The sequence below is a fragment of the Athene noctua genome, chromosome 1 (assembly GCF_965140245.1).
Source record: "Athene noctua chromosome 1, bAthNoc1.hap1.1, whole genome shotgun sequence".
Lineage (NCBI taxonomy): Eukaryota > Metazoa > Chordata > Aves > Strigiformes > Strigidae > Athene > Athene noctua.
Genome location: NC_134037.1, coordinates 30,733,492 through 30,758,122, shown reverse-complemented (window position 1 = coordinate 30,758,122; position 24,631 = coordinate 30,733,492). Strand labels below are relative to the sequence as shown.

At 37.9% G+C, this 24,631-nt stretch overlaps 1 protein-coding gene across 2 annotated transcripts in view; it reads left to right on the top strand.

Moving 5' to 3' along the window:
* The window catches only part of LGSN (lengsin, lens protein with glutamine synthetase domain), a 70,514-nt gene that overhangs the window by 22,915 nt on the left and 22,968 nt on the right, over positions 1 to 24,631 (top strand). The window contains exon 1 of one of the 2 annotated variants that reach the window (XM_074922541.1): positions 22,544 to 22,573. The exons of the other annotated variant lie outside the window; for it this stretch is intronic. Coding sequence (XP_074778642.1) covers positions 22,544 to 22,573 — 30 coding nt within the window. Of the gene's footprint in view, positions 1 to 22,543; positions 22,574 to 24,631 lie in introns of those variants that run through there. 2 annotated transcript variants of the gene reach the window in all.

The following is a 24,631-nucleotide window of genomic DNA, read 5'->3' as shown; positions in this document are numbered from 1 at the left end:
ATCTCCAGTAAACCATGGGAAATATGGTCTGGCCAGGAAGCTTCACAGAGGGTGTAACAGCTTCTAGATTACAAGACTCCTGAAGCCATAATTAGAGTTCAGTATGTAGCAAAGAATACCTTTATGTTCATGATAAAGTGAATTGAGGTGGTTTCATTAAAAAAATAATTTTTAAAATTTGGAACATTCAGATTTTGCAGAAACTGTGTTTGCCATGGAAACCATTTTAACAAAATTGCTCCTTCATATGTAAGAATAAGCTTCAGTTATATCTGGTCAAGGGGGAAGGAACTTTCCCTGGGAGTACCCACAGCCCATTTTGGGACACTGTTGGTGTGCAGAGGGACCATGTGCTGGCCCAGGCACCCAGGTTGCCTTCATGTGGAGGCTGGGGTAGCTAAGGCATTCCCAGGTTTCAGCTAAGTAAGGATTTAGATAGGGTCAGCATGTGGTTTCAGACCTGCTTGCTGGAAATTGTCCCACAGCTTAAACAGCCAGAAAGCACCACTTGGCGACTTGGCCATGAATTGCAAATTTGGGAGGAAAAACACCTTTGCAAACCAGCAACAGCAGAAGATTTTCTAGAGAAGGTATACTGGCCAGAGATAGGCCAAGATTATTTTACATAACAATAAAAAGGTTCATCTCAATGCTCCATTAACTTTCATGTAAAACTAAATATTATTTTCCAGGGAAAAAGAACCATTTTTTCTGCATTTATCTTATATGATTAAAGACTGACATGTGAAATTGTTAGGCAGATGAGTTTCAGAGGAGCCAGTACATGAAGAAGTAGTAACTTTATACAGAAAGGATTTTAGTTTTTCAAGCACACAGAAGAATTTTGGGGAAGGAAGAACTAACTAGAAGATCCCTCTTGATACCTCTGGAACTTGACTGTGGGCATGGAGTTTGGCAAGATTTTGAGGGATTATTTGAAATGATCAAAAGATCCTTTAAACCATGTGGAAATCCTTCTTCAAATGGAAATTCTGCCTTAGTAAAGAAAAAGGAAAGAGCATGGATGATGAAGTGTTTGCTTTATATGTAAGAGGATGTACTAAGAAATATAAAGCAAGCATTACATTATGATATCTGATCAATTTTTCCTGTGGATGAAAATAACTGTTTAAAGGTTTGGTGGTTTCTGTTTCTTTTTGTTGTTGTTGTTTTTTGTTTTGTTTTGTTTTGTTTTTTTCCCAGGTAATTAAATTATGCCTGTGTTGAGTGATAAGAAACTTCTTAATGAGGACATATGAGAGAGCCTGTACTTCCCCCTTACATCCTTGGCAGTAGTTAATCTGTATTCATAAAAAGACTGGACTTGAAAACTGAAAGCTGTGTGCAAGGCTTTCATTACGAGAAAGCGAAGATTGAAAGTCCAGTAGCTTTGACTACAGTATTATACTTCTGTAAATGAATGTTAAATGTCTGAAGCTTCATTAGTCACAAAGATGCCAAAGATTGAGGAATTTTCATAGTATTTAGCTCACTAAAAAATGACAATATGGTTTATTTTCATAGAAAATTAATTTCTAACAATGCTTCTTTCTTTGTGGCAGTTTTGCAATGGCTGCACCAACTCATGCAACAAAATGAGAACAACTATGCTAGTAAAATAAAATATATCAGTTTGGTTTTTTTCCTTTAGTATCTTCTACAAGCAGAATCCATATTCCTGCATCCTAGATTCACTTACACATGACATCAAGTCTCCAAAGCAGGATTGCAGGAAGCAACAGTAGTCTGAAAGCGGCAAAGGTCAGTAATTTTTTTACTGTGTTCTTTTTTCTTCATTTTTATTAGAAACAGTTGTGTGAAAATTTTACTCCTGGTGCTCATTTATCTCCCATGTAAAATTATCATAAACATGTGTATGAAAATAGTATTTTTCATGACAGGCCAGCGCAATGTCACATATACCTTTTTTGATGTTCGTGGAAAAAGCATTCATTTATGCTGTAGTATTACGGTAGATAGTAACTAGTTAGTAGTAATTAGTTGTTTTATTGCTCTTCAGAGATGAAAATCATTAAATGAATGCCAAAAAGTGGTGGCATTATAAATAATTCTTAAAGAAAAAAAATCTCATTTTCATGCAAATGTTTATTTGCATTATAAAAAATGAGAGCTGTAACAAAAAGACATCCTTGTAACTACACCATAAAAATGTATGCTTTTCGCAAGAAATGTTTCCACAAAGCAACAGAGGTTCTCCAAAAGAGCTATACTGAGTGCATGGAAGTGGATTTGATTCAGATAAGCAAAGATACTAATTGTTGTTTCTTGAAAAGTCTAGTTAGAGGTGCCTCTTCTATTCAGTGGGTTCCCCGTTTCATAAATTAATACAGCAATGAGATTATAGGCAATCTGCATCAAGCCACTTCTGATAGAACTGATTTTAGTGGAGTAAAGGCATTTCAGCTGCATGAAGGGTTTTTGCAAAGGAAGACTCCCGTAGGAATCCACAGTATTGCCTCTTAAATTTTGATATTGCAGCTATTTATTAGCTTCAGGCACAGGATGTCTGGTGCAAGCCATAACAAAGTCTCAGGGCTGTACAGTGAAAAATCTGTTTTCCTAAATATTCATAAAAGAATGTAATACAAAAGGCCATGAGTCAGAAGTTTGTATCATAATATAACTTTGTAAGTCTCAAATATTTCTCGTGTTGCATGATAGAATCAAATCTCGTTCACTGATTAAATAGGCTCACAGGTTAACGACCTCTAAGAAAGCTTTGTTTTTCATCACGTTCCTGGAGTGTTTGGCTTCTTCTATGTTCTCACTTTAGGCTTAGTTATGAGTCCGAAAAAAACAGCTGAAATGAAGACCATTTGCCTGAGGGCAGCCAAACACAAATTCTGGGCAAACCCAGAAAACCAGGCTGAAGTTATGGACAGACCAGAATAGAAGTTGCCATGACAGATGAGTCACCTAGTTTAATAAAGAGCAAACCTGAGATCAAGGGCATATTAGCTATCCATAGATTAAACCAGAATAAATAAACTCCTTCAAAAAAATGCAAAAAGCTTTTGGTCAGTGGTGTGTTGGAAAAGGTGCTTTTGAACAGACATAAAACATAAACAGCAAATATCAAAGCTTCTTAAATTGCCAAAAAGAATTGTGTTTTCAATCCTTGGAGCAATTGACTCTCAGGGACAGAAACACAGTGTTCTTTGAAAGGGTTCATCCTGCCCCTAGAACTTCATTATAACTATAAACAAAAGAGCTGAAACAGGCCAAGTAAACAAAACTAGAAACAGTTTCTTCCCTTAAAATCCAAATGCAAGTTTAAGTACATTGAGGAAAGAATTTTGTTTCATTTGTTCTCTGCAGTCCTGCCATTGCCTAGTAACATTTTCAGACAGTGCTGGCTACCACTTGGAATCAGAATTAGGAGGACTGACTTTCTCCCCTCAAAGAAATTACTGGCTTTTTGGTGAAAAATTGAATGCTGAAGGTCTGAGCCTGACCTCCTAAATTTTCAATCTCAAACTTTTATGCTTAAAACTATGGGTTTTTATGTGGAATACTATTTCCATGCCTTGTGGGAATTGCAGCAAAACTCTTCATATCCCATTTTCTTTCATGAATTTCAGTGAAAATGCAACATCTCACATGAAAAAAGATCACATTTTAGCAATTAGTAGAAACAGTTTTCTTCTGGAAAAAAACAAACAAACAACAAACCAACAAACAAACACTGGAACTTCTCACAAGGCAATGCACGTTGGAGTTCAAGTTTGTGATGCATGAAAAGCAAAGACTGCCTCTGCTAGCCACTTGCAAAGTTGTGGTAAAGGACATTCAAAATTCACTTGACTGTGCCAAAAATGTAATTTAGGATGAAGGGTCAAGCTGCACAGAAGCTAGGGATCACTACACCTACAGTTGCCCCTAAAGCCTTAATTTAGCTACCATTGGAATCCATTTTCAGCATTAAAGGTAAGAGACAAAAAGGGGGAAGATGTGATTAAATAATTAAAGACTGTATTAAAGTGTATTTGCACGAGGGAAAAGAGTAAATGTTGCGAAGAAATAATGTATTTGATGTTTTCTAACTTCCAGTGTCAGACCCCAGTTCCTCAGCCTGCATTCCCTGCCAGATGGTCACACACACCAGCTGTGATCCCACAGTTGTATGGCTGTGTTAAGGTAATGTGGTGCCAAGCTAACATATTCAAGCACTCATCTGTGCTTTTTAAGTCAAGCAGACTACAGCGACTAAAATGGCTGCTAGAGTGCCTGCTGAAGCGACTCTCCAGCACCTGGATTGAAGCTGGCCAATATCTATGCTGCCAACAGCACAAGCAGAGCTTGCTTAGGAGCAGCAGCACCTAAAAACATAAATGACAGCAAAAGAACTTGCAACCCAAGTAATATTCTTTTTATATATTAGTTTTGAAGTCAATTCCTTATGTTTGTTTAAAAAGATGACTGAAACAACTTCTGTTACATGACAGTGTAAGAATCTCCATCATCAGATTTGAACCCTCAGTTGTTTTTCACATCACTGATGTCAAAACTTGACAGATCTGACTTCTGGACAATAGGAATCTGTTATTCATTGTGGGAATATAAATCCATGTGCTAGTGCTTAGATGCCTTCATGAAGGAGAAAGAGAAACACAGTGATCTTTCTTGTGGAATTAATTTGTTCTCTATGTGGGACTTCTTGATTAAGGATGGGTAGCTGAGGCCTCCTTTCAAAACATGGGTGAAGGGATATTGCTCATTTTAGCATATGTTTTCCATTCCTACTCCTCACTCAGGATTAGAGGTCCTTGAGTTCTCTGTGTGGTTGTGCTAGGAAGTGTGGGGTTGCTTCGGTGCCGAATGAAGGCTGTTCACTGGGTGAACTGTGTTCTGCTTCTCTTTTAGTCATGAAAAATGCCCAAGCCTGTAAGATGTGGCTCAGTTCCTTTTCTCCAGAATTCAGTGATGACTCCTACCTTACAACATTTGTGTGTTTAGTTATCTGAGTATTGCCAAATATGAAAAATTTGGTGGAAAATATGGTGTGTTAAGAACTTTTCGGAGAAGGAGATGCAATACTGTTTTGTAAGAGTTGTGGAGCCACAACAAGCCCCATGCAGCAGTATCTCATTGAAACAATCACAGGAAGGTTACTGCAATAACTTAAAAAGTTATAAAATAAAGGAGACCTTGAAAACTGTTGTTATTTCTCCTAAAGACTTTTTAAGATTCTCTAGTGCATCTGTGCAAAGGACTCCTTGACTCTCCATATGGATGCTGAGTCATTCTGATGTCAAATGCGAAGCCTGCAGGAAACTGCAGGTTTGTTGTTGCTGAGTCATAGTGGCATGGACATCTTGTTGACTTCATCTGGCATACAGGAAGGACTGATATGCATCTTGCTCCTTGTCATGCCTCTTTGACTCTAACAGGTTGGGATGACTGAGGCCTGCTTTGGAGATGTCCTAGAGAATAATGCTGGAATACCCTCTGATGATGTTTATTTCCTGGCTGCTTCTTGAACTCTTAATTAAAATGTAATGCTAGGTGGACAGTAAGTGACTATTACATAGAATGGGTCATTAAAGACCTTTTAAAGTATTCTGGTATTTCTATTGAAAGATCCTTTTCCTTTCTGCAATAATGGAAAGAGAAGACATGGGTTCAGAGCTCTCTGTGTTACATGTGGTGTGAGCAGCATCACTTACTATGCACCACTGAGGGCACCAGTGAAGACAGCCTCCATTCCCATAATGCAATACTGGTTTTAGTTGTTTATACCTTTTTGAAGCACTGAGTTTAAGCCAAAACTTTTCATACCCTGCCTGTGCCCCTGGATGAATTCCATAATATTTCAGCCAAATAATTCAGCTCCTTCAGTGAATGGGCCTAGGAACAAAGTGCCACTTTGCTCATGTTAATACTTCGAGGTCTTTTCTGTAAAATTCTCTAGCAACAACCTGCTTTGAAGCAGGGATTTTAAGTTTGGCAGAGGAATAGCTCTCATGTCAAAAATAAGCCTTCCATCATGCCTGTGAAAATACTCCCAAATTTTTTCAAAGTCTTAATAATTATGTCAAGTGCAATTCATACAGGATCAGGAAAGTTGTGAGAAAACTGTTACTTCACGCTTTTTAGATATCTTCTACAGAAACTAAGGATCATTGAAAATTTCATTGTTACTTTAAGCTGTTACTTTACCCTTAGCTGACCAGATGTGTTATGTGTACTTTCCCCACAGAGTAAATATGCTTCAATCAATGACTTTGGGGGAATTCAGAAAAATTTTTCATGTTTGGAGCTGCTTCTGACCCTATGCTGGCTTTCTGTACATAGAAGGGGAAGCAACATAGAATAGTGCTCAGCTGTAAAAAGAAAGAATTGCAGAAAAAGAGATTGGTGAGATGGGGTCTGTGGGGAAAAAAGAAAAGAATAATGTACAGCTGCATAACAAAGCCTAAAGATTTCCTGGAGACTGACTGTGTAAGGGGTGAGACCCTATGTTTTAGGGTCAGAAATGAGCCTGGGAAAACAGGGATGACTAGATAAAGAGGGCCGGAACAAACATGCTGGGTATATAAACTGGGATTAGGAGAACAAGGAAAAGACTGTAGTACCTTGAATTATGGAAGGAGAGACATATGATGGAAGTAAAAGAATGGAGTAAAAGTAGAGGAATTCTTAAAGAAGAAATAGCAGAAAAGTTGTCAGACATATTTGTCTCTGGAGGTTGGAACTCAAGATGTTGAGGATTGTCCTTTCTCTGGGTACAAACAGATACCTGTTGAAGCCTAAGGGGAAAAGTTGGGATGTTTATCTGCAAGTACAAAGAATGTTACATACTACATATACACCAAGACACTGAATGAAGTCTACATAGAAAACTTTCATTCTGGTGTTATTTAACTTTATTTATTTATTTAAGGGATCTGGCACATCTTGTTCATGTAAGCAGATAGGGAGTCTTTCCTCATACCCTCTCTAGATCCTATTTAGAAAGACAGTAAGATACTTGCTGAGGATGCAAGTAGGTGTCTACAAAGAGTATTCATTCCTTATTAAAAGTAGCAGAGTAGAGGGAGCTATTTGAGCCTCTGGACTGAATATAGGAAAGAAGAGCTTGCCTATGATACAGTCACTAATCAGCTTGGAGAAGGCAGAAGCATGGTAGGGGTGAACTGGCCTGATAAGACAGCAAGGAAGATCCGTCAGAAATTACATCTACACAATGCCTTTATTTACCAATCTATGCCAATGTTGTTCTGCTCATCAAAAAAGTTTACAGAGGCTCAAGATTTGCTAAATAATGACCTCTGGACTATGGCACAGGGGGCCGGGTCCCTCACCATCATTAGAGTTGCAGGAAACAATCTGGCAACTGAATTATTTCAAAGGCTCATGGCACAGATCATAGGCATTTCATAGCCTAGAGTCAGAAGAGTCATTTATAGTTGAACATTTTATAGTTTCCTATGTGCTATAGCATCTCTACCTCCTTTTCCACCATCAACCTAAATGTAAACTCGAATACGAACATGGCCAAGAAGATCTCATGGATCCTGAAGTTAGCTGGAACTGCACGAGTCATGCCCTTATGTCTAATCTCTTGTGCCTTTCAAAAATGGGTTTGGCATATCTAAGTCACTTATTAGGAATGGTCCCTGGCCTGTGGTAAGCACTGAACTGTGACAAGGCATTGCTCAGTGAAATGCTACCTGGCATGTAGGCATGTACTAAACCCATGTCGGGCTCATGGGTGAAGGGAAGTGTTGTAATAGGCCAATATTGGCAAGAAAGAGTAATGCTGTTAGAGGGCCTCCCAAACTGATTTCATTATATGCCTTGAGTCCATTTATCTGTTGTGTGCATGGATGTTTCCATACCACTGTCTGGAGGTCTATCAGGGGATGAATCATCCTCACAGGCCTGATTAAAAGAACAGTAACGTTAATATATAAATCTGTTTGTGTAGCCTTGACTCCGTGGTATTCCAGTGGATAGGGTAGAAATGCAAAAGACATATATTATGAAGCATCAGAGACAGCATGCTTATCTTCACTCTTTCCAGTTCCTTTCCTATTATAGATAATAAGTATTTAATTCACTGTTTCAACCTCAAGGATGTTTGTTTCAAGTATGACAAATGATAAATTACATTTGTGGAATCTTCTAATATTAGCCATCTCAAGTAAATGTATATAAAAGTTTAGTGTGCCCAGGTGGCCAAGAAGGCCAATGGCATCCTGGCTTGTGTCAGCAATAGCGTGGCCAGCAGGGACAGGGAAGGGATCTCACCCCTGTACTCGGCACTGCTGAGGCCGCACCTCAATTCCTGTGTTCAGTTTTGGGCCCTCACTCCAAAAAGGACATTGAATGACTCGAGCGTGTCCAGAAAAGGGCAACGAAGCTGGTGCAGGGTCTGGAGCACAGGTTGTACAAGGAGCGGCTGAGGGAACTGGGGGTGTTTAGTATGGAGAAGAGGAGGCTGAGGGAAGATCTCATTGCCCTCTACAGCTCCCAGAAAGGAGGTTGCAGAGAGCTGGGTTTGAGCCTCTTCAACCTAGTAGTAAGCGACAGGACAAGAGGTAAGGGCCTCAAGTTGCGCCAGGGAAAGTTTAGACTAGATGTCAGGAAGTATTTCTTTACAGAACGGGTTGTTGGGTGTTGGAATGGGCTGCCCAGGGAGGTGGTGGAGTCCCCATCCCTGGAGGTGTTTAAGAGCAGAGTCGACATAGCGCTGAGGGATCTGGTGTAGTTGGGAACTGTCAGTGCTAGGTTAATGGTTGGGCTAGATGATCTTCAAGGTCCTTTCCAAACTAGATGATTCTGTGTGATTCTGTGTAAATGTGCAGAACTGCAGCACGATGATAAACGTGGACTACGTTCTCTGCTGCAGTATGTGCTGCTGTACAGATCAACTACTTTTAAATCATATGGTTGCTTTTTATAGCCAAGCCTCTTTCTCACAGTTGTAGTACAGTCCCAGTAACAGTACATTACAGAAAAAGCCTCTGCTTCTTTCCTCCTCCTTTTAGGTACAGACAGTACTATTAACCTCAGCATGTAAGATATGCCCAGGTATATGGGAGTAATTCTCTTTTCCAGGACTACTGTGGTTTGCTTTGTTGAAAGCTTATCCAGATTACTTGTAACTTTTATAAATGCTATATATTAGGCAGCTACATGTTTCCATTCTCCAATTGACCTATTAATTGCTGAAAAACCTGTTACATCAGCTATGTAGAGACCCTTTCAGAAGATAGGAAGGAAGTCAGAAAGACACTTTAGAGTGTCCTGGTAACCCTCAATGTCTAAAAGTATTTTCAGCAAAGTTTAGCTGCAGTTCTCTGAAAGCTCTTTAACACTGATAACAGTGAAGTTTCCTTGAGAGCAATTGAAAAAGTATACTTGGTTCCTTTGCCATATTTTCTAACTTTTGTTGCTGTTATTTGAGACAAGTTTTTTAAAATAAATTGATCAGTCTTCCTGGATTCAGCTCTAAAGTAGCAAAGAAAACAGAGTAATCTTGTAATCAGTCCACTCTTACCTGAAAACCTTTGACGCATTTAGTAATAATTTCATGACCATTGCATGATGACATCCCAAGACACAATTAAGGCTAGGTATTTATGGTCTTCCATACCTTAACATGTTTTTTACCAAAATCACCTACCCTGAATCATAGCCTCAAATTATCATAGCTTTTTTTTCTGGTTATAAACAGAATGGAAGGACAATTAACATTACTGGATCAAATCTTAAAGCTTATGAAAAGCTCTTCCACTAGCAACAGTTGTAATAGGATTCAGAGGCTGGTTTTACCCGATACCTAAAATTGCATATTGGGTCCTCAGGAGATTTTTTAAAAATCCTTTTGTTATTTAACTTCTATTTAAGTCACAGGCTGTTTGGGTCACCTGTCTCTGTGAGCATTGATAAATTACATAAGCTTGCACTGAAGTGAAATTTGGTATCAGAAGATCATCAGCAATAAGAGCAATAAGATGTGTAGGTGAAAATTTCAGATAACATTTACTTGACTTTATGAATTTGATGCTAACTTCTTAGGTCATGAAAGAGAAGTTACTTAAACTGATTGTATAACCTCCTAGGGTATTAAACTAGAGATGGAGCAATGAAATAGAAAGCCATATCTCTTCTAATTTCCTGAAATACTTAGGCAGTTCCCATTCTGTTCCTATCTGTTTAACTGTACTTATTTTTCAAATTTTGGCAAAACTAAACCCCAAGCTTTCAAGTACAGCTCTTCCAAGAGTTCTCCTTGAGATCAGGAACACTGGTGTCATGAGTCTTGTAAGATTTTCTTTCTAATGAGATTTTCAACTCTTATGGCAGACTAATAGCATGGAAATAGGACTACAGCCATCTGGAACACTCTTACCAAAGTATTGAAGTACATCAGAGTGAAGACATTTTGCAAAAGTGTTTAAAAACATACAAAGTTTTCTTTTCTTTCAGAGGCAGGGAACCTTCTTACATATAACCATTGGTTTTGGGGTTCCGCCTGGAGATACTGGATATTCATGCCTAAATTCATGCCTTGCTAACATGTAGGTAATTTGAGAAGAGGCTGATCTCAATTGAATTTGATGTTGGTTGCTGTTTTCACTCATAGCCACCTTCATTCTTTTTCTAAAAGTGTTTAAAAAGTTCTGACTTAATTTTAACATGGGGAGAACCACAATGTAAAATAATGATGAATGTTACAAAAATTGGCAACCTCAGCCAACGTTTCTTAGAAATTCCTCCATTAATAACTGAAGAATATAAGGATCCTGGAAAATTATCATAACCCCACTAAAGCTGAATCATAAGTGGGTTTTAGATATTATTTTTATGGGAACAGAACCTGCTTAGAGATGAAGAGTGCATTGTAGGTTTAATAAGCCTATTACAGAGCAAGGTTTACTAGTAAATCCCTTGGTATTTCTACTTTCCTCCTAGCTATTCCTTGTAGCTTTTCTTCAGTAATGGAGATATCTTTTATGCTGAAACCTAGTACTCTTTCTTGTCATAATGTTCCTACTGGTTGCAAATTAATTGTATCAAGGTATTTCATACTCGATTTCACAATGAATGTTTTACAGCTTTTTGACATAAACCATAAATCTGTGAGGATGGTGCCACCTAATGTAAATAGAGAACATGACAACTATTTTCCGTTTATTTGACTGTTACCAGTTGAGATTGAAAAGTTAGGAATTTGGTATTCTTTTATCACTTCTGCCTAATTACCTGGACAGCTATTCTGCCAGAGACTTCCATGGAATGACTGAAAAGGTCTAATTTCTACAAGATTCATTTCTATTCTAGTCTTTTTTCATCAATATATTTTGAACTATTTCAAGTTTTTAAAACATATAAAATACAGAAAATGTTTGTCAATTTCTTAGGTTTAGCTGCATGCAGGTCTCCTGGCTTCAGTCGGATTCATCAATCACCTGAGAACATTTTCAAACACTTCTGGAGGAGGAGACAGTAGAATTCAGTAGATACTTTGACTGCAGCGAAGAATTAAGAGAAAACCAATCAGAAAAAGCCTAATAGAGGAGCAGCTCCATTGTGTCCTCATTAACTATTCTTTTTCTGTCTGCATTGCTTCAGACTTAGCCATGATCATGCCCAGTCAGTGGTGTGCACGTGTGTGTGCTTAGTGCTGCCATCACTAAGGGGTTACAACGGAGTCGACTCACATTTTGAGAGTCTGTATTGTGGTTTGCAGCAATTCACCTCTTCTGTATTGAGTCAATGCTGGCTGAGCATGGTCAGAAATGTGTTTTAAAGAATCTTCTCTGTAAGAGGAAAAGCGATTTTAAATTTGTATAAAAGCAAGAAGAGTTTAGGTACCTACCTTGAAAAAAAAAAAAAAAACATTATGGAGACCTACTTTCAGATGCTCTATTTCTTAGGCCATTTTTGAATAACTGGTATGGAAACTGGACCTGATATAAGCTGAGCTGTTTGATACAGTGCTTTACAAGGCATAATGCCCTTTCTTTTAACTTGTGTAAATGGGCTGTATAATTTTTCACCTTTTTACATGTAATCAAGCAAGCTCATTCAGTCACAGTGGCTTGTGTGAGGTTGAGTGTCTATATGACTTCAGGTGTTTTTTGGAACTTGTTTCTAAAATTATGGTAGGAATTCCTGATTGCAAAACATCCCAAGCATAGTTATTCATAAGAAAAGGATAAACATTGTGACTGTGGATGCACATTTTAATTAACTAGAAATTCACATCTTCTTTTCACTAATCCTCTTGCTCTTTCTTTTCCCAGGCTCATGTGTGGTGATTGTAGAGAGCTGAATAATGTTTTAGTCACACAACTTTCATAAAAGCTATCAAAAACATGCAGTTAATTCCCTGAGCTCAACCTTGGAAACGAAGGTTACTCTTTATCCCTGTACCTATGAGGATGAGCACTTTTAACTGGCTTATTGCTTCATGTGGTAAAAAGCCTCTTTGTATGAGTAGAATTGTATTAAATGTTCCACGTTACTGTGATATTCTTTGCATCTTTTGAGAGCCTCTTTACAGAAACATGAAGATGAGTGAAAAAGCGCAATATTTGGCTGACTGGGTACAGGATTTACAAGAATCAAAAATTCAGTCATTACAACAGCTAGCAGATAAAAGGCATACATATCATCTATATATACAAGTCATTAGATGAAAGGTGTTTTGAGTCATCTGTGACCTTTTTTATTTTATCATTTGCTGACCCCACTAATTGTAAGTAGCTTTTTCCTTCACACAGAAATAATTATAATTTTTATTGCAAAACCAGCCAGCTCGACTGGAGTTTGTATGTTGCTTAACATATTCATATCATTCCATAGTTTAGCTGATCATGGTACAACAGAGATGGTTGTTGTGCCAGACTATAAACTCTAAGAGAAGGGTTTCTTTCCACATACAACATAGAGCATGTCTTCTTCTCAGTCTCTGTCACATTGATTGGTTTGGGACAGAAAAATTCACTTGCAGCTGAAGAATGTAGCACCCAATATATTCCCAACTTGGTATAGTTTTGTTTTTCCTGTGTTCTGCTTGTCTTCTTTTTAGATGGATTAGTACTCCACCCTCCTTATCTAATCTTCAAGGGGCTAAAACCGATCATTTTCAGGTGCATCTAACTGTGGGAAAAGAATGCCCTGCAGACTGCTCATAGTCCTCATTCCTGGGTGTGCTCCTGGTTGTATCCTCACTCCATGTTAGGACAAGAAACGAGTGTATGTCATCCTCCATTTGACCCTGCTTCTCTTGAAGGGAAACTCAGGTGTGTGCGTAGCAAAGGAGCTAAAGCAATAGTGCAGTAAGTAGTCAGGTCTGCACTATCTAGGCCAGATTAGTGTAGATCAGGTCAGAGCAGACCAAAAAGTGTCTACTGAACCACTGAAATCAGTGAGGCAGACTCATTAATATCAGTTGCTGCACACAACTGAATCTGTGCTTCATAAAATGAAAGTCATAAGTCATTTCTTATACAGCATACAATTTTTTATTTACTAATTAAGGCTGGTTTAGTGCAGAGTTTAACAAAAAAAAAGAAAAATCAAAACAAAAAAGCCCTCCCCCTAAGCCACCAAACTCTCACAAAAACTGGCACTGGCTTGTTTTCAAGGCTTCCTTGAAAACATGAATAGAAATATATATTTAAATTAAAGTGGAGATTCTTAAACTGTATTTCCCAGGGGCTCCAAGAAAATGCAAAAGCTATTGTGACACTTGTCATAACATTCTTGAGTGCTGTTAATAATACGTCTTTACACTATTGCTTATGGGAATTCAGAAAAACATGACATTTGTTTGATACCATTGATTATCTATGAGCGAATCAGAATCATGTTCTGGTTTCAGTGATCCTTAGAAAAAACTAGATTTTTGAGGTTAATTTTGGTTAAACTAATGTAATTGGGCTTACAGCTGTGATTAGTCCCTGCATTCTTATGATTGGTTTCATTTTCTTGTCCTAATTAGAAAAACATTTGAAGACTATACATGTCCAAGTATGACTAAACACAGAATGACTTTTTGCTTTTCCTTTGCTTCTCTCAGACTAAGCCTTATGGAAACTAGAAGAGAGGCCCTTGGTGCATGTTTTTCATATAACCATTTAAAATACTGAACTGCTTGGTTTAGAGTGTAGTTACTAAAGTTATACCAAACATTTTGGCAAAATCTTACAGATATCTCCGTGTTCCCACTGGTGTGACAGATCACCGTGTAATCCCCTTGTATTGAAAGAATATCATTCAAAGGGAAGGGACCCCACGCTATCTATTCTATCCTAATAGAATTCAAAACTTGCCTGGCAGTAAAGCTAGATAGAAAACAGCTTCAACATAAAATACATAATTTTTACCAAGGCAGAGATTAAACATGGTGCTTTCTCTGTCTAGTTGAGTGTCTCATTAGTGATATATAGAATTAATGTATATTTCTTCTTTATATCTGATCCAGTAATTTTGTAATCAGTTTACCTCAAGTGGAACAATTTTAACAAAGTTAAGCACCTTTGTCACATATTCCTTTAGCAGAAGCAGCTGTTGGCCTGATTTAGACTAGCCTAGACTAGAATGAAATTGTTGGAAGGGACTTACAATGATCATCTAGTCCAACTGCCTGACCACTTCAGGACTGAACAAAAGCTAAAGCATGTCATTAAGGGCATTGCCCAAATGTCTCTTAAATACTGACAGGCTTGGGGCATCAACTGCCTCTCTAGGAAGCCTCTTCCAGTGTTTGATCCTCCTCTCAGTAAAGAAATGTTTCCTAATGTCCTGTCTAAATCTTCCCTGATGCAACTTTGAACCACTGGAACATGACTGTTAAGGGAATAGGTATGGAGGGTAGAGCTGCATATTTAAATCCATTGAGGCACAAGTTGAATCGAAACCGTATCTACTGTATCCTAGATGAGTATACTTTATTGAACAAATTAAAAGTGCCTACTCTGTTCAGTCTGAACAACACAAATAATCTACTAGGTAAAATGGAGTATGTACACATGAATACAACAAGTAAAACAGAGTGTTCTGTGCATGCACATAGTGTAAAAGAGAATATATTTTTGTAGCAGACAGATTTACTGAGGAGATAAATAAGTACTGAAGTTATGGTGCAATGACATAAACGCATCAAAAGATCTAGGTAATTAGGCTGATAAAACTGGGGTCAAGTTTTAATCAGCAGAACTACAGAAGTTTAAATTAAGTTAAATCATTCAATATGGAATTCCTTTCCATCTATAGAATGCTAAAGATTGTTCCAGAATAAATCTTAAAGATAATTTCCGTTAGGTTTGTTTTAAGATTCCAGATGTTACCTGAGAAAGACCCTAAAGTCAACAGGTACAAGTGCATAACATAGGCAAATAAATAGGTTTTTTTTCTTGATTTCTTTGACTTTTGCCAATTTATAAGTACAAATTAAAGTAGCAGACATAATTAATTTCTCCTTAATGATCATATATATATGTACTTTTTGGACAGGCAATGAGAAAATTCAGAACTGGAGAATGACTTGCATGAATATAGTTAATCATCTCATATTAAAAACTAAATTTCCTATATTTCCAATGGTATACATCATTCACCGATTTGCATAATTGCATACTATGAAACTGCTGCAGTTCCTCAGCAAAAATACTTCAGAAGCTACTACCAGGCAGGCTGAAATATTTTCACACCACAAGGAGATTGGATCAGTCTGTTCTTGTTGTAGTTGAAGGATGTTTCTCCTTTTATCATTGTATTGACATGAGAACCTCTCATTGTAGTGTTAAGGAATTTCAATGGCAGCTTGCAGTCTGCTATTTGGTTTACTAGGAAGAACTTGGAAGCTGTGTTGGAGGCACATGTAAACTCCCTTCCTAAGTCTAAGTGAAAGGCCAAGGGTGTTAAGTATCATTTTGATTGTCTCTCTCCAGCAGGCAGGGGTAACCTGGAAAAAATGAAATTATTGAAGAATGCTAGGCATCTTGCTGTGTTAACCTGGAAAGCATAGAAGATGTGAACAAAGGCAAGGGCCAGAAGAGTTGAAGGCCATAGAGGTCATAAAAGGACAATAAATTTTCCCATCTTTCTGCTAAAATGGGCTTGGTAGACAAAATGTGAAAAGGCTCTTGGAGACTGACTGGATATGGAAAAGAAAATGCTGTGGAGGGTGGTGGCAAGAAACAAGAGGTAACAAGAATCAAATCATGATGTACTGGTCATGGTCCACACTGGCAACCAATAGTAACCATCTAACCTTCTTCTAGCATGGGTTCATGGCCTCCCAAATTAACATGGTTCTGGAATGAATTATCAAGACTTTACGCAGGCTGAAAAGATACGTAGTTACAGCACATCAGCTTGTGACACTTCTGTGTGGATGTCTCAGGTGAGATCTGTTACATCTTCCAGGAATTTGTATAGTAAATTAATGTGGAAAATCCTAGATGTGGCAGAAGATAGTGTTGGTGTTTCTGTTAATGCGTTTTCTGTTGTGCAGCTTCTGCCAGTTCACCTGTGTCATAGCTAGACAGCTTTACAGGGATAGCTGTAAAACTGGAATACTTGTACTAATGCTCACATGATGTATTTTGCAGAATTAGCAATCCAAGCATTACTTTGATTTAATTTAATCCAGATTAATTGTTAATGATAGTCTGCAGGGCCAGGTGCAGCCATAAGGTTCACTGGGAGGAGTGTCTTGTGCCTTGCTTGCTGGTCTCCTTCCCCAGATGTCATCACAGGTTATGCCTCAACATGGGATAGCTGTGATGAGCTGAATGCAGGATCATGCTGTGAGGCGGCCTTCCCACTTGGTCCCATGCTGGAAGAAGCATAGGAAACCATGGGCACAAATTTCTAGCGCTGAACACCCACTGCAGCATCTGCCTTGTGTGTGGCTGCCAGGGGAGTGAGCGTTTATTGCCACCATGGTGACAAAGGAGGAGGAGGAGAACAGTGTTTTGGGCAGAGCTAGGGCACAGGAATTCTTGTTCTAGCTATGGTTTTATTTTGGTTCTAATTTAATATTCTTCATCACCTGTCTAAAACCCTTAACATTATTCAGTAACTTGTTTTTTTAGATTCTATTGCAGTGACAGCTGTATGCAGGAGCAAGTAGAGTAGCATATGCCTTGCAAGTAAAAGCTGGCCTATGAGGAAAGACTTTTGGCACAAGGCTCTATTTAATATATGAAGAGCAGACTATCTTCCAGACTGGAAGATAAATTCTATTTTTGGCAGAGAATGAAAGCAAAAAATAAAGCGATAGACAGAAGAAACAGAAAAATTGCCAGTCACTTAATACAACAGAGGAAGCAAGGGAAAGGATGAAAAAATATTTGATTCCTCTTATTAGAAATGATACAAACTCACAAGGGCTTTCTTGTTTGTGTAGAAGCATCACTCACTTTGACTCATAGAATGACAGACTCTTCATGATCTCCTAATCAGTAGTTCATTATAATTTGAAAAGTAATTTTAAACTTCCAGTATAGAAAATGAATTAAATGTGTCGTCAAGAGTAAAATAAATTAAAGATCCCTGAATTTTGTTTGCACATTTGATATATAAAAGACCAAAAACTGGGAAAGGTGTAAAAAGGTATGTTATTTCATTTTAATGCTGAAATTATGGAGAGCATATGTTAAGGCTACATCTGAAGCACAAATAGTGCTACAGTTTCCAATAAGCAACCTTTCTGACAACTGTAGTTCCTATGTGTATAAAATAGTTGCTTATTACCTGATTATAAGATTTCTTATACATGCCATTGATGCAAAAGTCAACTTCATTAACTTCTTTGTGAAGGCACACTTACAAGAATGTGGGAAAACTGTATGATGAAATTTTAAAAGATGAGCTAGCAGAAATGTAGCTACAGTAATTGAGTCAGGATCAGTACAACTCCAAGCTCTAAAAATTTTTCTATTTTTATATTTTCCTAGGTGGCAATATAAACTTAAATTTAACTATATGGAGTCTCTAGCAAATCTTGATGCTGAATAATATTTTATGCCAGCTGTGAAGAAATTACAAAGAAAAAGACAACTTGTGCAAGACAGTGTTGTTTAATAACGATGGTGAGGTGTGAGGTTAGAGGTAAAACCAGAAGTATATCCTTTTGGTGAAGGAACACATTAGGTTAGATTTTCATGAAGGGATTTTGATCTTCAGATTTCTCCTTTGGCTTTGTAATGCCAGTCTTTAGGTATTAGTACAGAATTTTATAGATTTATGGTGGTGAGGTAGAGATCTTAGTGAATATCTCCGTTTGCTGGCCATGTAATTGCCAGCCTTGGAACTGGGGAGCTCAAGGGTCTTTGTTCTCAAAAGCTCCCAAGATAGATAGATCTGTACAGAATCTGTTTTAGGTTGTATATCTGCACAGTACTGTGTAGCATGGATGTTAGTTGTCACTAGCCAGCTGGCACCAGTTTGGAAAGCTCCATGTGTTGTAAGAATACTATGAGTCTTTAAAAGGACTTTTATTTTTAAGGCTTCTGGAAGTGGAGGAAGTAATTTTTGATTTTAACTGTTTTCCTTCTTAACCTTTAGTTCCCTACTTCAGATGTGTTTAAGGAGAGGGCTACTTTTGAAGCCGGTCGGGGTGGATAGGTGTGCCTGACAGGATTAGAAATGGGAGTGGCCACATCCCAGAAAATTTAGGTGATTATAAAGTGTGATAAAATTCTTCTGAGAAATTTTTCAGCCCCATGAGCAGATTACAGGACATAATTCTCCCTTCCTCCAACCTGAGAAGCATCAGGCACTATCAAAGGCCTATCCCAGATACAAAATCGGTATCCTCTAAAGTCTAAGAAACCCACTGAAATTAACAGCTGATGGTAACCTACGCTAGCAGGAAGAAAAAAAGTTTCTTGGTGGATGCTCAGAGGCCAGATTCTTTGCTACGTAAAATTATGTTAATTCAGAGTATATAGACATTTCCCCTTCTGAAAAACCAATCCGAATGGGAGGAGAGTAAAAGCAGTGATCATTTTAACCTCTTTTTTTGAAAATACACAAAAAAACCCCTGACTGGAATCAGAAGTACTTCTAAACCATGATGGTGGTGAAGTTATATGTATGGAGGTTGCTGGCACCTCGCCAGCAATCATCTGCTGCAGTGTCTGTCATCAGAAAAACTGTATCTGTTCTTTAGATGAAGAGCAACTAATGGGATAATGAGCAGTTTGCACTTTCTCATTACCACTTATTCATCATAGACAGTGCATACAATGTATCCGTAGTTAAAGTAATAAGTGATCATTTTTGTGATGTTTGGTCTGTGTTATATTTTGAAAGTGTCTAGGGTTTTAGATTAGTATCTGATAAACTGTAGTTGAAGACTAGTGTATTTAAGTTAAATAATTATGCAAACTCATTATATCAGTTCTACCTTCTAAAAGAAAAGGATCATTTTGTGTAAATCTCTGCTTCTCCTCCAGAAAACACACTTACGGACTGTTCTTTTGAGGCTCCCTTTCCAATGATGCTACAAAGAACATATACCTATCAAAATATTCGACTATATGATATGCAATGTTGAGGAACTGGGTTTAGAAATAGCAATGTTAAATATGACTTTGTAGCCAGTACAAGCTGAAAAAAAACAGGGAAGGCAAGATGGGACAAGTAGCTGAAAGAGGAAGAGCCCGAGAGGCAGGTCTGCTCCAGCCCATTCATCTGCCAGGAACTAAGGTCAGGAGGATCGGGGTGGTGTGGATGTTTGTCGCAGGTGCGTCCCTGATCAAGCAGTGGTCATTACTCCATACTCTTTCACCCCTTCTTTGGTGGCTAACACCGAAATCTTTTGCCCACCTTAATTTTCTAGGCCTATTAATTTGCATATTGATGCTGGAAGCTGTTGCTTCATTTAACAGTGGTCATTTGCTGTGGACAGAGATAAGTAAAGTTATAAAAGATTTTCTGTACAATTTTGTACGTTAAAACACACTTACATTTAACAGAAATGCCTCTCACACAGAATTATGCAAAATAAACATGGTCCCATTCATTTTATCTTCCCTTCTCTCTATCGGTTACTAACAGAATTCTTCTTAGAAAGTCTTCCTCTCTGGAGCTTTTTTGGGGAAAAGACCGTAGAGAGATTTGTTTTTATGAAGTGATACTCCCACACCCATGTAAAAGCATGTTTTTACAAAAGCTTACTGACAGAAAATATTTTTCTGAATCCATATATAAAAAAGCCAGTTTCTTACAAAACCTTTAATATTACTCATGCAGATACAGTAGATTTGGCCTGATTTATCTTTTTTTGCCAAAGTTGGGAAGATGATGAGTATTACTGAACACACGGTGCTCTTTGCAGTAAACTGTGTATTGTGGTAGATGTGAAATGGGCTTCCACCAGTTTCTGGATCAGATTCTCAGCTTCTCTGATCAGCACAGTTATACTGAAACCGGCAGTCTCTCACAGGCACGTGTTGGCAGAGAACCCTCTCCCTCCCCTTTTTCATTTTGTGAAAAACAAAACAAAACAACACTCTTTTTAGGAGGATCTAATTGGCACTTGAAATAGAAATAGCTGATCCTTCCAGTGCCAATGAAAATGTTATTCATTGCTAATGGTGTTTGCCAGGCTAGTGCCTCAGAAACTATACACAAGTTGTTCTTTCTTGTCTTAATGTTCTGTTCAGCAAAACAAAGTAGAACAGAATACAGAGTATGGTGGAGATGTTTTGTACTTGCAAAAATGTAATGAAGTTTATTAAAAAGTTATATAAAGGAGTCAGAATAACTTAGGCTGGATAGCATGTGTGGTAGTCATCAGGTTTGATCTGCCAGTTAAATCAGGGCCAACTTTGAAGTTGTATCAGGTTACTTAGGGCCTTGTACATCAGGTTTTGAATATCTCTGAGGATGGAGATCCCACAACCTCTCTGGGCAACCTATGCCAGTCTTTGAACACCCTTGTTGTGAAGAATATTTTTCTTGCTCTACAGAATGAGATTTTTACCCTGAAGTGTTTTTTTCTTTTTCAAAATATGATCTGAAGTTGTTCAGTCTTGCATTCAAAATGGAAAAAAATGGAGAGCCAGAAGACCTGTTTCTGTCTGGCCTCTGCTTCTCAGATTGTTTTGTCTGAGTAGTTCTGCTCAGAAGTGTTCTCCTCTTGGCACAGCTCATCACAACATAGACTGACAAGAAACTTTACCATGGCATAGGTCTTCTATATGTTGCCTAAAAAAGGGATCTGTACAATCATGTTAACTCTTGTGTGGTAAGAGTCTGAAGGTAACTCTTTTAGAAAAAATATTCTACAAGCAAAATGCTGACTTCCATCCTATAGGTCTTGCAGGAGCCCAGTTCTACAGTCTCTGCAGGGTATTGATTTTTTTTAATGTCTGCTTGACAAAATGTCAAGTCTTGTAAGTAAGCCTGTTTCTTGAATACTAATAAACTACCAGTTGTTATCTGCTCTGCTCTGTGACAAGTGGGGCAGTTCAGAACAGGGACAGTTACAGAAATGGAGCAGACAGAGATACAAAGTTAGGAGCTATGGACTTTCAGTGGTTCCAAGACGAGGAAAGAGTTTCAGAATCACAGTTTGGGACTTGGGCACCTGTATTTATGCATTTCACTGAAGGTGCCTAAGATTTTTGTGAACTATAGCTCTTAACCCATAGTCATTATTTTGATGGAATAATTTTTTAAAAAATCGATTTTTAATTTTTTTTTTTTTTGAAAGTATATAAAAAAGTAAAACCTACATTTTCACAGGTTTAAATGCCAATCCAAACATCACGCTTACTTGTGTTTATTGAGTGATCAGTTGTCAGGAACTGTTGCTGTAAACACACTTGATATGGTCATCCTGTAATACTATGTCAGCTAAAGGAATTTACATGAATGAAATGTCAGTTAAACACAGCTCTTTGAAGTCATGTTAAACCTGATAAGTAAAAAAGCGTAAGAAAGACAAGCTTAACTATGTAATCTCTGAAATATTTTTGGAGGTCTAATGCAGAAAAAGACCCCTCTCCCCAATTCTAATATAACCAGATCCACAATATTAATTAACATACAAGCACCTAGAATAAGAGACAAGTATTGCATGTTGTTCTTGCAGTGTGCTGTGCCTTTCAAATCCCCGTCCATGTGCCTCAACAACATACTGTTGTTATAATGCCCAATATAGGTTTTACCTCTAAGGAGCTTAACAATAGCTTCTATTCCAGAACAGAAATAGCTTGTTACAGGACAAAAGCCTTTTGTGAGGAAGTTGAGCAAAACAGTTTTATATTCAGTTGTCTTTGTTTCCAGGCAGGCAGGCAGCTAATAATGTGTATTTGTCAGTTTACTACTTTAACACTGTTCCAGAAAGTGATGCTCTTGGCCATGACATGTTGGGGTTGCTCTTTATGGTTCATCATCTGCATGGCCTTCTGGGAAAAGAACTTTACAGCAATTCTGTTTTAACTAACCTTTATTGTATCTATGCCTATAAATACGGGATGTCTTTCTACTAGATTTTTACTAGGCCATTTCTAATGGTGACCTGAACTAGAATGAAGTGGACATGAACAAAAAGGAAGATCTTACTCAGCAGGTAAGAGACTGACTGTGAATGATTTTTGAGCAGATACATTGATATAAAATACTTTTTGCATCCACTTCGAGATTTCAAGTAAGTGAATCTTTCATTGTGGATTGTGTGAAAGGCTATTCATGTACATATGTTGAGCATGGTTTCATTATGAAGCAAATGCATGTCAAAGAAAGGTTTCTTGTTTAACCCGAAAAAAAAAGCATTTGCTTTAGGGAGCCAATCTAACACATTTCAACTTCCTATGTCTTTCATTTGTAACTCTATCAAAAGTAACAGAAATAGAGGTCTAAAATCTGATCCCATTAATATTTGTGGGAAAACAGACTGACTTCATTAATGAAAATGAAAGCACTACAATTTGTGGACCAGAGGCTGACCTGAATGAGAAAGTGACACTCTTGAGTCAGGCTACCAACCTAAGTGGACCTGCTCAGTTTCTATATAAGTGCATTTTAAAACAGTTTCTGGTCTTGATGTTGTAACAAATACTTTCAATAAAGTAAAAAAAAAAATAATTAAAAAAAAAAAAAGTAAATGTAGTGCTCAGAAGATCTCATTGTGAAAACATGAAATTAAAATGTTTCATTAAAAATATTGAGGAAGATGTTATATGGCTTGGAAGTGATGGTTCAGGCAGACTTCCTGAGGTACTAGACATTTTTATCAAGGTGAACAAATGGATACTTTATATGCCAGAATTGCACCTACTCTGAGTCACTGACTGCCTCCTAGGCCATTTCTGTATATGAAATGAGTCATAGAAGTTAGACATAAAAGTCTTGTACATCATTAAGTCCATTCCCTCACAAATGTCTTCCTGAGGATTAGTCAGCTGTTAAATGGAGCCTGCTTTTAGATCTCACATACATTACTGCAAATTGAAGATGACACCACCAGTGTACTTTCGTGGTCTCAAATCACTGTGAAAGCAGGATCACTGTCTGAATTTAGAGATTCTGTCTTTAGGTATTCTTTTTACATGGTGCAGGTGTCATAGTCCAAGAGAAAGTATTTGCAAATAACCTTGCCACAAGGTCAACTCTGTTGCTTTTAGGCAGCAAGAGAATCAATGACCTTGAGGAGCTCGTCTAATAATTGCATATGTAGTATGAAGGCTTTGGATGGGAGTAGCAGCTAAAGACAAATGTCAGATGTGAGAATAAGTGATGTGATATTGTGAGCTAAACTCATTCCATTCATTTTCACGTGAAGGCATTAATAATCTTGGGTATATTTACAAGTTTCAAAGAAGGAAGGAGACTTTGCTTCTGCTCCTAACATTGCCACACGTCTTCCTGTGACATATGGCAAGTTTGTGCTTCAGCTTCTCTAACTGCAAAATAATCACATGTACCTAATATTTATGCCACTTTCAGGTCCTTCACTAGGAGGTTTTTGTAGCAGTAAATCACCTTCAAGAGCCACTTCATCAAACGAAGTCATTGAGGGAGAAATTAGTCACAGAAATATCTTGGCAATGTCTTGTGATCTTCATGTCTCTAGCTTGCAAGTAACCGGTGTCTGTTTATTGTAGCACACATTATTTTAGCACTGCACACAAGAGCCAAAACCCCTCTCTGTGCCTGGAAATGTCTGTGTTGTCCTCCATACAACTCCATGGCCAAATTCCCTCCTGGTAAAATTCGGTGTAACTCCAGTGACTCCAGTGAAGCTGCATTAATTCCCAGCAGTAGATAATTTGTTCCTGCGTCCTCTGCTCCTTTGCTGCCTGGTTACTGGTGGAGCAGCTGGGCAATGTTTTCCATCTGTCAGGGGAAGGGTCAGGGAAAGAAGCTGGACACGGGCATACTTGCTTTATGGGTACTGTTTGTGTAAGGTCTTAAGCAGCATCTCCTCTTGACTTGACTTCTAGCTTTTGAAACTTTTTATTCCACAAAAAGATTAATTAAACTTGACTGTACCAACCTGGGGGAGCTGTAAAGGGTAACCTGGTAACAGCCAGAGTGGATCAGAAAAAGTTCCTCAGCATTTATGTTTTCATAGCAATTAAAATACTTTGTAAAACTATGTTACTTTTGAAGTAAAACTGGAAAAAAC